At 32.6% G+C, this 13,358-nt stretch overlaps 1 protein-coding gene across 2 annotated transcripts in view; it reads right to left on the bottom strand.

The window, feature by feature from the left end:
* The window catches only part of KLHL1 (kelch like family member 1), a 364,563-nt gene that overhangs the window by 84,056 nt on the left and 267,149 nt on the right, over positions 1-13,358 (bottom strand). For both annotated transcript variants that reach the window (XM_024748105.1, XM_024748114.1), the window contains one exon: positions 11,538-11,724. In XM_024748105.1, coding sequence (XP_024603873.1) covers positions 11,538-11,724 — 187 coding nt within the window. The remainder of the gene's footprint in view (positions 1-11,537; positions 11,725-13,358) is intronic.

The following is a 13,358-nucleotide window of genomic DNA, read 5'->3' as shown; positions in this document are numbered from 1 at the left end:
CAACCAGGCAGGACAGTGCTACTGGGTCTGATAGGACACATCTACTCAAAGCCTTTCTTTCAAGACCAAGAAATATAGCTGATCTACCTAATGCATAAGAACAAACATAAAGAGTTAGGAAAAATGAGACAAAGGAATATGTTGCAAATGAAAAAACAAGGCAAAGCCTCAGAAAGAAAAAATAGCTAAATAAAATGGAGATAAACAATCTTCCAGGAAAAAGGGTTCAAAGTAATGGTCATAAAAATGTTCACTGAGCTCAGGAAAAGATGAAGGAACACAGTGAGAACTTCAATAAAGAGATAAAAATATTAAAAAAAACTATACTAGAGGGAGTCAACAGCAGATTAGATGTTGCAGAAGAATGGATCAGTGATCTGAAAGACAGGCTAGTGTAAAAGACCCAATCAGAATAGTAAAAAGAAAAAAGAAACCAAAAGATGAGGATCGTTTAAGGGAACTCTGAGACAACACCAAGCATACTAACATTAGCATTATAAGCTTCCTAGAAGAAGAGAGAGAAAAAGGGACAGAAAAACTATTAGAAGAAATAATGGTGAAAACATCCCTAAACTGGTGCAAGAAACAGACATCCAAGTCCAGGAAGCACAGAAAGTCCCGCAGATGAACCTATACCATGACAAAATTACATAATCATCTCAATAGATGCAGAAAAAGCGTTTGACAAAATTCAACATTCATTTAAGATACAAATACTCTCAACAAAGTGAGTGTAAAGGGAACATACCTCAACATAATAAAAGTTATATATGACAATCCCACAGAAGCATCATACTCAATGGTGAAAAGCCGAAAGTATTTCCTCTAAGATCAGGAACAAGATAAGGATGCCCACTCTTTCCAGTTCTATTCAAAATATTATTGAAAGTCCTAGCCAAAACAGTCACACAAGAAAAAAGAAATAAAAGGCATTCAAATTGAAAGGAAGTAAAACTGTCACTGTTTACAGATGACATGGTACTATATTTAGAAAATCCTAAAGACTCCACCAAAAATATTAGAGCTAATGAATCCAGTGAAGTAGCAAGATATAAAATTAAAGTACAGAGATATGTAGTGTTTTCATACACTAATAATGTTCTATCAGAAAAATAAATGAAGAAAACAATGTCATTACAACAGAATCAAAAGAATAAAATACCTAGAAAAATTTAAGCTAAAAGGTGAAATATCTGTACTATGAAATCTATAAGACACTCATGAAATTGAAGACAATACAAAAAAATTGAAAGATATAATGTGCTCATGAATTGGAATAATTAATATTGTTAAAATGTCCATACTACCCAAAGCAATCTATGGATTCAACGAAATCCTTACCAAAATACCAATGGCATTTTTTCACAGAACTAGAACAAATAATCCTAAAGTTTGTAGGGAATCACAAAAGACCCAAATAGCCAAAATAATCCTGAGAAAGAAGAAAAAGACTGGAGGTATTATGCTCCCTGATTTCAAAGTATACTACAAAGTTATAGTCATCAAAACAACATGGCAGTGGCATAAAAACAGAAATATAGATCAATGGAACTGGATAGACAGCTCAGATATAAACCTACACTTATATGCTCAATTAGTCTATGACAAAGTAAACAAGAATATACCATGGGGAAAAGACAGCTTCTTCAATAAATGTCTTGGGAAACTGGGCAGCCATATGCAAAAGAATCAAACTGGATCATTTTCTTACACCATATACAAAAATAAACTCAAAATGTATTACAGACTGAAGTGTGAAACCTGAAACCATAAAATCCTAGAAGAAAATGTGAGCAGTATGCTTTTTGACATCAATCTTAGCAATATTTTTTTTTTTTTTATGTCTCCTCAGGCAAGGGAAACAACAGTAAAAATAAACAAAAGGGACCACGTCAAAGTGAAAAGCTTTTGCACAGGGAAGGAATCTATCAACAAAACAGAAAGACAACCTACTGAATGAGAGATGATACTTGAAAATGATATATTCAATAAGGAGTTAAAATCCAAACTACATGAATCCAAATCATAGAATTCAATATCAAAACACAGCCTGGGCTTCCCTCGTGACGCAGTGATTGAGAGTTTGCCTGCCGTTGCAGGGGACAAGGGTTCGTGCCCCAGTCTGGGAAGATCCCACAAGCCATGGAGTGGCTGGCCCCATGAGCCATGGCTGCTGAGCCTGCACGTCCGGAGCCTGTGCTCCCCAACAGGAGAGGCCACAACAGTAAGAGGCCCACGTACTGCAAAAAACAAACAAACAAAAAAAACCACACAGCCTGATTAAATAATGTGCGGAGGACCTGAACAGACGTTTTTCCAAAGAAAACATATGAATGACCAGAAAACAATGCTCAATATCACTAATCATCAGGGAAATGCAAATGAAACTCATGAGATTTTGAGATCTTACACCTGTCAGAATGGCTATCATCTAAAATACAACAAGTAACACATATTGGTGAGGATGTGGAGAAAAGGGAACCCTTGTATACTGTGTTGAGGAATGTAAATTGGTGCAGCTACTATGAAAAACAATATGGAGTTTCCTCAAAAAATTAAAAATAGAACTTCCATATTACTCGGCAATTTCACTTCTTGGTATTTACCTGAGGAAAATAAAAACACGAAATCAAAAAGATATATGCATCCCTATGTTCATTGCAGCATTATTTACAATAGCCAAGATATGGAAACAACTTAAGTGTCCACAGGTAGATGAATGACTAAAGAAAATGTGGTATACATATACAACCAAATAATACTCATCCATAAAAAAATGAAACCTTGCCATTTCAAAAGCATTGATGAATCTAGAGGATAACATGCTAAGTGAAGTAAGTCAGACAGAGAAAGACAAATATTCACTTATATGTTTACTCTAAGGAAAAAATCAAATGAACAAACAAAACAAAAACAGGCTCATAGATACAGAGAACAAATAGCTGGTTGCCAGAGGGGAGGGAAGTGGAGAGTTGGGCAACATAGATGAGAAGAATTAAAAGGAAAAAACTTCAAGGTAAAATAAACATCACAGGGATGTAATATACTATATAAGGAATTTAGTCAATAATACTAGAATAATATTGTATGGTTATATATGGTTACTAGAGTTAACTGCTGTCATCATTTCATAATGTGTTTAAATGTGAAATCACCATGTTGTACACCTGAAATTAATATAATATTGTACGTCAACTATACTTCAATCAAAATATGTATATAAATCATTGATGAAATAATTGTATCATTCCCAAATGATCAGTTACTAAGGATAAATAACAGATTCACAATAATTCTTTTTTCTTGAGGGGTACTTCTGGGAAAATTATTCAGGTAACGGCAATCTTTTGTTTACAGTTTCCCTTTAAAATCTTCCAAAGATTATAAATAAAGGAGAACTTCATAGTTATACAAAGTTTATATTGATAAATAGTATATACACACACATACATGTGATTTTTCATTTTGGATATTTACTAAAATTAGCTAAATAGGTTGTAATTTAAGTATGGCAGATATTTACTGAAAGCCTACTCTAAATAACAATGCTTTCTGATGTTAAGAATGTAAAGTTCCTGTCTCCAAGTTGCTTATAATTTAGAAAAGGGAATTAATCTATTATATTAGAACAAATATGCTCATGAATTTATACTTGTAGTTCTGAATATTTGTTAACCATGCCTCAGATCCAAGATATGTATTGATTTCTATTTAAGCTCAGGCATGAATTTGAATTGTATTTGCTATGGGAAGAATATGTAAGGATTCAATCAAATTGTTAGTGAGTCATCATCTACATTGTAATCAGAACTGCTCTAACTTATTACATGATATAATATAATACTTTGAGGTAGAATTATTATCTTCATTTTAGAGATGTGGAAGTTACATGTGAATAGAGTATTACCAAATTTGTGAATATTCAAACACTGTCAAACCATGGAAACATCAATGATATACTTTATAAATATGTAAAAAGTGGGGAAATATCAAGTTTGCTAATAGTTTAATTCTAAACAAAATCCATACTCTCCAAAAAGTATAGGGCATAAAACAAGTAAAATAATCTATGGAGGAAAAAATCAGGATACAAAAGAAAAAGGAGGCTTCTGCTTGATAGAGAATGGAAGACACTCCAAAGTGCCCTGTAATTAAAATACCAGTAAATCTGGGCAAATTGCAGCAATAACATTAATTTTTTGCATTGCTGGACTTGAAAGTAAGAAAAAACTCCAAGAAAAAAACTTCAGCCAAATAGCTGAAGAACAGTGAGGTGAAACCTGGGATAGAGTTTGCTATCCGAGTACAAAAGACAGCATTTCCTTGGAGTGGATGTCTACACCTACGGTAAGATCTAGAGCATCTACTTTGGGCCTAACATGAGGTGGGAGAATGATCCAGAGACTTTGCATTAAGCCTGGAGCATTGAAGAGGGCTGATAAAGCTGTATGTCACTGGTGGCCCTGGTTCTTTGTTAAAGCTGACTTATGCTTGCTAGAGGAAAGTGTGAAAAGATTTTAATGTAAAATAGAACCCAAAAATATGAAATAGATAATCTCATGCATGCTCTCTGAGGGAGATAACACAAGAACCGAGAGACTGATTTCCCACAAATACCTGATTTAAAGACCAAAATTTACCAATGACCATCTGCCAAGAATCTCTCCCCATTCTCAAGCCAATAAACTAACTTCTTGGACTCTGGCTGTAGTCTGCCCTCTTTGCATTCCTTGCCCATAAATACAGCCTGCCCCAAGCCCTCAGTGGACCAGCCCGTAGCTTGCTAGAGATTGCATCTCCAGAATTGCAATTCCTCTGCTATTCCAGAACCAACTCAATTTCTGGTGTCAGAAACAACAAACAATAGACTTAGACTCTCAAGCTTTTAGATGTTGGAGTTATTAGCTACAGAATATAAAATAAACCTGTGAAATATTTAAAGAAATAATAGATTAAATTTTTCAAAAAGCATGTAAGATGAGAACATCAATAACATTATCATATATATCTCAAAAAAATTTGAAGAGAAGTTTCATAAGTGGACAACGTTAAAATTGCAAATTTGCAGAGGCCTCTGCTGTTAAATGTGGATTAGCTTGTATCAAATAAGCTATCTCCATAAGAATAACTATAAAGTGATAGTCTTAGAATACAAAATTTAGCTGTTTAAAGACATTAGAGATTAAAAAAAAAAGATATCAAACACTTAGGAGGACAAATCCCAGATAGAAGGGATGAGAATTGAAATGAGGCCAACATCCTTTGCCATTTTCCTCTTGGGAAATGGCTGATTCACAGGCAGCACTAGGCTGAGAGTCCTTGAAGTACTTGTTGGCCCAGGCTTGTTGGTAGCCTTATGCAGCTGGGGAGACACTAACTGTAGTTCAGGGCAACCAAGGTAGTCAGGAGTTTAGACTCAGAAAAAAGAATGACAAGGCATTATTGCTTGTCTTCTGGGCACTTGCTAATTTGTAAGACGTATACAAGGAGAGACAGAAATCCAGGCAGAAAATGGAAGCTAAGATGCTAAAAAATTAGAACTGGTTCTTCTGAGGTGAAAATAAAATGGCATTCAGGGCCCAGTAAAGACCAATGGCCTTGGTATACATACAGAAAGCAAACAAGAAGTACGGCGACCCTCACAGATACTACATCTTAGCCTCAAATTATCTAATGCTTGTTTTGAAGAAGGTGTTTTGCTCTTACTTAAGTGTCTGTCAAAAGGAAAGTTCTCTCTGAGAGAATTTAAGGTTGTCCATAGCCTCTATATATTCTCATACACAGTATTCATCATTCTCTCCAAAATTGCCAGGTATGTTATGCTACATACTAGATGTTTACAGCAAACTTGTAAAATATTTAAATTATTCCTTATAAAATAGACAAAATGAGAAAAACACCTCAGAAGCTATTTCTATTGAACTTTATGCCAAATACTGTAGGCAATTAGTTCAAAAAACTGAAATAAAATATGTAATAATTAGAAAAATAGCAAACTAATATGTCACTCTTCAGCAGTATATTTGATGATTAAATACATAAAAATTGAAATTACAAAAATATTCAATTTCATTACTAAAAGGAGAAATATAAATATAATGACAAAAACATGGGGTTCATTATATTATTTTTTCTACTATTATGCTAAAATTTTTTAATAATAAAAAGGTTTTTTAGACAGAAAATTTGTTGATAAGGCCCTAAAAATGGCACTATTTCCATAATTTAGTGCTACTATAAATTCTTAAAAACTTTCAAGAAAGAAATCAGTTCATATGTCACAAAAGCTTTACCTTCCCATCCAGTAATTTTTCAGCCAGTTATCTGTATAAATACTCAAAGCTTAGGAAAAACTCTTAACATATGCAGATACTAGTGATGGTGTTATTTATAGAAAATAAAATGGATTATTCCACCAAAGTGTTTGATAATAGGATTAAGCTCAAGTAAACTGTGGCATTTTTCATGTGAATAAGAATTAGTAAGGTACTTGAAATGATGTATTTAAAAAATTTAATGAAATATAAATTTATACATATAATATAATTAATAAATAAAAGCAACAAAATAATAATTCTTAGGTATGCTAATAAATCTAAATATGCCTATATTTAGATACCAGAGTGAGAGTGATGAAGACAATTGTAAATAGGTAATCTCTGTATAAATGTAGATATAGAGTTGTCTGTATACAAACATGTATACACACACACACACACACACACACACACACACACACACACACACACACACACACACACACACACACACACACACACACATGCACATTTACAGAGAAATTTGGAAAAGAAAATATGCCACTCTGTTAACAATGGTAACAATGATTATATTTAAGTTATAAGCTCACAGTTGGTTTTCCTTTTCTTATCTATACTACTGTATATTTACAAGGTTTTCAATATATGTTCATAATTAGAATGAAATAAAATGAATCTTCAAAAAATACAATTTCTATGAGTACAAAACCAAATTATTTTTATTTGCATGGAATTTTCTAATAATCAACCAACATCAGAAAATAAATTCAATAGAGACTTTTTGATACAAATATTTTCCAGTAACCAATAGCACCAAATTTTATTTCATAGCTTACATGAATCATACATTAGTGTGAGACATTTCAAGCACTTGAGAATAAGCAATTAGTGTTTTACTTTTAACTCAACTTCTAAAGGATTTATGATGATTCCTATGTGATTTGTAATAAAATTCTTACCAAAATGAAATCATATTTATTGGTACAATTTACTGCATTGTTTTAAATCTGCATTTGATTTCAGTTGAAAACATTTAAAAAATTTGTTCTCCTAATAAAAATAGTTTTTAAAAATTCATTGACTTTTTCCATATTTAATTTTATGTCCCCTTATTTTTCATTCATAGTAGAACATTAATAAATATATTAATCATTTTAATTGGCCTTAAATATGCTATAAATTACTACATTGTTAAAAACTTATTTTTCAGTATTTTCCAGTATGGCAGCAAATTAAATCATACTTTCTAAGAGATACTGCTAACTTCATTTATGACTTGATTCTTTTCTCTCATACAATTCATGTGATTCCCAACTCTTGAATGTTGTTTGTATTGGTATAAAAGGCATTTACTCTACATAATGCTAATCATATAAATGCCACTGATATGAATATCTTGCTGTCCTATCTTCTTCCCTATGTCACATTACTATTATGTCATAGAACCACTATAGTCCATGCCTCCAAAGTTCCTAGATGGCTTGGTCTTAGTCCATAATGTGATAAGGAAAGTCAGCCCAGGTTGCTGCTGAGTTCTCTGATTGTCTCTTTGGCACTGAACAAACATGTTGGAGTGCTGTGTATTAGTTTAGCCTCTTTACATTTAATCACTGTAATTGTTACAGAAACACAATACAGTATTGAGAAAAGATAAATTAGACTAGAGATTTTAAGTGACATTCGTGGATTTGAACAGGCATCTCTCTGATCGCAAAGACTACTTTCTTCACTCGGAACATCACCTGCTTTCTATGATGTCTAGATTTCAATTCAGAATCTATCATGCTTATCCTTTCCCTGAAATCTGCTGTGTCTTTCCTCTACTACCATGTGGCTTTCATTTCTTCACTGGCTATATTTCAGCCATAAAGGATTTATCTCCATTTTTAAAGATGTCACACTTCTTTAGCTGTAAACCCTCACATTTTATTTAGCTCTAGTCTGGAATTCACCACCACATCTACTCTGCTGCTCCAGTAATATGCTAAACTAATGCCTAATAATTCTTTAGATTTCAACTAAAAGCAGCAACAACAACAAACACTTTCTCTGTACTTCTCTACTCTTCTAGACTAGACTAGGTTGGTTCCCAAGCATTATACTGATTGCACTCGCAAGTCCATTCCTGTAACACTCATTTTATTCACAAATATTTTGTTTACTATTTGCTTTCCTAGAGTAACTTGGAAGCTTTCTGAGGTAGGAGTAATATTCATAATGTTCACAAGTTCTTAACACAGAGCCGGCACAAAATAGATGTGCAAAAAGTGCATCATTATAGGATGCACGTATGTGTGGATATAAGAAGAAAGGAGGGGAAAGGAGAGAAAAATGCTCTGAATTTTCTTAATATTTACAGAAAATCTGCAAGAGTTGTACTCATAGTTTATCAATCCCATAAAATATCATACGAATCCCAGTAACTGTGGAGCTGAAGAGGAATTCAATAAAATGTTTATATAGCCTTATGAGGCACAATATGAATATGTAAATAATTCCAAAAAGCACACTAAATATTGCATATCATTGTATTGTATTGTAACATACTGTATTATATTGTATTGCATTATTTTTCAAATTAGTCATGCAAAGTAAATTCCAATGTTTTGCTATATTTTTTCTTTTGATTTCCCTGCCTCTTTTTACATTTTAATTTTCCTCATTACCTTTAAAGAAAAGAAAACACAATTTTAAGATAGAATCTTAATGCCTATTTAGAGATAGCACAAGTTAATAAGGTGTAGAAAACAGCTTTTAAGCAGTAAAAGCACAATGCAAATACAAGGGATTAACTTGAAAATGTCCTAGTTGTTCTTTAAATCTCTTGAAACTGGTAAAGTTTCTGCTGCAGCAGGAAAAGTAAGTTCTCTGAGGTTTGGTAATGTCAGATTTTTATCTAAGTTATGGGATATATTTAATGTCCAATTCCTAGAGGGCTGAGGATATGGTAAGAATTCCTAAAATTTCCTTCAATTTTTTTTCTTTTTTATTGCTGATTTAATCAGGAATATCTTTTTAAATCCCTTGTTTTGTCACACGCTTTTAATCTTCTGGACTACTGGATAAGTGGAACAATAGCTAAATAATTAGTAGTGTTCAATTATAAAATGAAAGATTCAGAATCCCTAAGAAAGTTCAATTTCTTAAGAATTTCTTCAGTCTCAAAAGACTGCTGTGTAAAATTAGACAAATTCAAATGCTGACAAAGAGCTTAACCCCCCCATACTCGTATTCCTTTATGCTATGGTAATTGTATTTAAAGTCGTTAAATTTAAAAATTTAAATTAGTCATGTCTTTTGGCTCTTCATAGCATAGTGATTTTTATACTAATGTTAATTTATTGTTTATTGCTCAGCCCTAGTTACTGGCTGGCCTGATTTCATCAATGTTCTTTCTTTACTTTTTCAATGATATGTGCATATTTACAAATGGAATTTATCTTATACAGGCATTCATTCTGTATAATGCAGTGTTCTTGAAAAGTAAATGTCATTCATTAGACCTTAAAATTTGATAAACATATATAGCATCATTGTCCTTTTATTGATATTTACTTTTATAGGTAAAAGGAACTTATTAAGATGTTACAATAGGGCTTCCCTGGTGGTGCAGTGGTTGAGAGTCTGCCCGCCGATTCAGGGGACACGGGTTCGTGCCCCAGTCCTGGAGGATCCCACATGCCATGGAGCGGCTGGGTCTGTGAGCCATGGCCGCTGGACCTGAGCGTCTGGCGCCTGTGCTCCGCAACGGGAGAGGCCGCAACAATGAGAGGCCCACGTACCGCAAAAATGTTACAATAAAGTTTGCATTCTTCTGCTCCAAGAGATGGCAAATTATATCACGTGCTGTGTGTTATTTAGTATTTATTACTCTCATAAGGACTACATGGATACAGGTTAATAGATTTGTTTTCTAAGCTTGAAAAACATTTTTGGGGACATTTCAATATAATTTCTGGCTATTTTTGAGAGAGATTTGTATCTAAGATATTTTGTTTCACCACTTTATACAAGAGGGTGTTAAGCACTATATCATTTGGGGGGGAAATTTTTGACTTGGTCTCTTAAATAATAACATTAAAGAAGGAGCTAGAAGTGGAGAGAGACAGGGAAGGAGGGAGATTGATGCCATTTCCTTAGTTTTTAAAGTGTCAAGTCATTTACCCTTTTTAACTAATAGTTAAGCTCTTGAATATATATGTTAATATTTTAATGCTCGTTTAGTGTGATAATCACTAGAAATCCATAGCCCAGCGAATAGGAGTAAAACTTCAAAAAATTAAACTAGTGAAAATCATTTTATAGACACAAATATCTTCTTGGCAAATAAAAAATGGGAAATGTGTGTTGTTCTCTATTACCTAATTGTTTCCCTTTGCCTCCTATTTTGGGATCTCACTTCACGGTAGTTGAGGTAAGTTCTGTTGCTTCCTCCTGATTCTTTAACAACAGAGTTCCTTTAACAGAGCTTGAATTATGTGGTCATACTCTATGTTTGCCAATTGTATTTTGTACGTGTATAATAAATGTATTACGGATAATTATGTCACCTATTAGACACAAACATAGGACACTTACATTATTTGTCTTGTGTACTTGTTCAGGAAAATTAAGACACATAAAAAAGGCTAAAGAGAACAAACATTCATGGAGATTTTCCCACTAATTATAGAAAAGTAAGAACAAAACCTTCGAATATATGTATTTGGTCTTAAACAAATCATTCACTTCCTTGTAAGAGTAAAATTGGTAAAAAAAAAAAAAAGTTAAATTTGTAAATGATACCTGTCATAGTCAGTACACCCATTTATAATTGTCTACTTCTTTGTCTGGCTTCTCTATGAGATTCTAAACCCCTCAAAAGCAGAGACTCGCTTCTTCATAATATTACTCTCAGCAAGCATGTGGCTGGTAGATTACATTTCCTTTACTTGGAATAGAAATACATGTTTCAATATATCCAACAAATTATTTGGCCCGTGTTTCCTAGGTACTTTTAATCTTTTTTTTCATTTCATATGAAGTCTTGTACATAATGCATGAGATAAAACATTTAAAGATGAGTAAGAAGCAGAAGCAGCAACTACAGATTGAAAGAATGAAAAACTGAGAGGTGTCTTAACTTTTCCCTAAATCTTAAATCTTAATGAATAAACCTGTGATTCTGTGAAGTTTGTTGGTATTACACAGGTTACAACCGTAAAATCACATCATGGTGTGATACAGTGTGTGTATCACTAAAGATCTAGAACTAAATACCTTTGTTGTTATCCATTCCTCCCACTGCATACAGAGTTCCAACTGTAGATTTTCTAGGTTTAGTTCTTGGACTTTGCATTAAAGTTCTTCTTTCTGGCAATAGATGGTATTTCATTGCTTCTAGAATCAGCTTTTGACATTCCAGATCATTCTTAAATAATGTATGGTTTTCTAGGTCAGCCAATATCTGTGAATAATGCACAATCACTGTTAATAATGATTTTTATAGAGATGAGCATAAGCTATCAAATGAAAAGTAGAAGATTAGTACTTATGATATTACCCCTATATTCAGAGGGATGCAAAATATAATAAGAATTAATTACACTGACAAATAAATATGAGTAAAATGCATGGCTTCCAAGAGAAACAGAATGGATATTATTTTTGATTCCATATTATTTATTATAATTTTGCCACACAGAGTATAAAGGTACTTCTAAAGATCACATTTTCAATTCCCTTTCCTTTTTAAGAAAGCTGTTCACAAGTCAAATATAGTTGCCTATTTGGCCATAAACATGTCTGGTGAAGTAAATTAAAAACTAAAGTTCAACAAATTAAGTCCTAATAAGCCTATCATAAATATTCACATATTTACTTTAAGATGTTCCAAGTATAGTTTAAATCCCTTTCAAACTAAAAAAAATCTCAATAAAAATAAAAATTTATGCTCGTAACATCTTTTTAATTATGCAAGCAGTTGAAAAGCTGTATATCAGGCAAAGTAATAGCTTCCAGCCATGAAACTAAAAAAAAAAAAATTACCAAAAATGCAGCACCTGAGGGAATAATAGAGTGAGACCAGAGTTTTAAGTTCTATTATGTCTTCCTTTTACTACAGAAGGTTATCATCTCCATAAATTATTTTCTGTACATTTCTTTGAATGTAATCAAAGTATCTTTAATTTTTCTCTTTCTCTGTCCCTCTTTAGATTTTCTTTTTCCTTGACTGTTTCAGTATCACATTCTCTTCTTTTGTTCATGAATCCTGTTTTACTTCAAGTGAGTTAAATCTGTCATATGGATTTACAAAATTAATAAGTAGAAAATTTAACATTGACTCACTGACCTTTCCTTCTACATTGATAAGACACTGTACCACATTGGTACACAAATTTATTGAGTGAATAAATTAATAAATGATAGCAGCATATAATTAATTGATTTTAACACTATAATTTGAATCTTAATTAAATAAAGTTATTTAACCATTGTAATACATAAATTATTGGTGGAGATGTCAGAAAGAATATAAAAACACATAAGATACTCATATATATAAGAGGTGGGAAAGATAACAGAATGGCTCTGAGGCTGAATAAGGAGTGTAACAGAATTACCAGATACTTTGGAATATAGAAGGGAAGATGTTTAGTTAAAGTCTTGCTTATGCTTCTCTTCTTATATATTAAAACTTTAGTTGCCTTCCTACCCATTTCTTTCTTTTTTAAGGGACTACTATTTTACTTGTAAGATATTAATGAATAGAAACCTTAATGAAATAGAGTTGGGGCCTCAGAGGGAAAGCTCTCATACTCTGAGACAATAGTAGAGCCCAACAAAAAGAAGAAAGACTCCCCTTCTTTCATGGCAAGGACTCAACCCATGAAAAGCCAGGAACAAACTCATTCGTTTGCTTAAGGGAACTATTATAGTTTTTAAAATTCAGTAAGATGATATATACATTGATGATAAAGCTGAAGCTAAAAACATTGATTTTATCATCTTTTTGAATAGCTAAATATTTATAGATTTCTAAACACTCATACAATGTATATAAGGACTATTTCAAAATGTTTACGGATAATATACAATTAT

This window comes from Neophocaena asiaeorientalis, unplaced genomic scaffold (assembly GCF_003031525.2).
Source record: "Neophocaena asiaeorientalis asiaeorientalis breed wild unplaced genomic scaffold, Neophocaena_asiaeorientalis_V1.1 scaffold81, whole genome shotgun sequence".
Classification (NCBI taxonomy): domain Eukaryota; kingdom Metazoa; phylum Chordata; class Mammalia; order Artiodactyla; family Phocoenidae; genus Neophocaena; species Neophocaena asiaeorientalis.
This window is presented reverse-complemented; position numbering and strand designations above follow the sequence as displayed.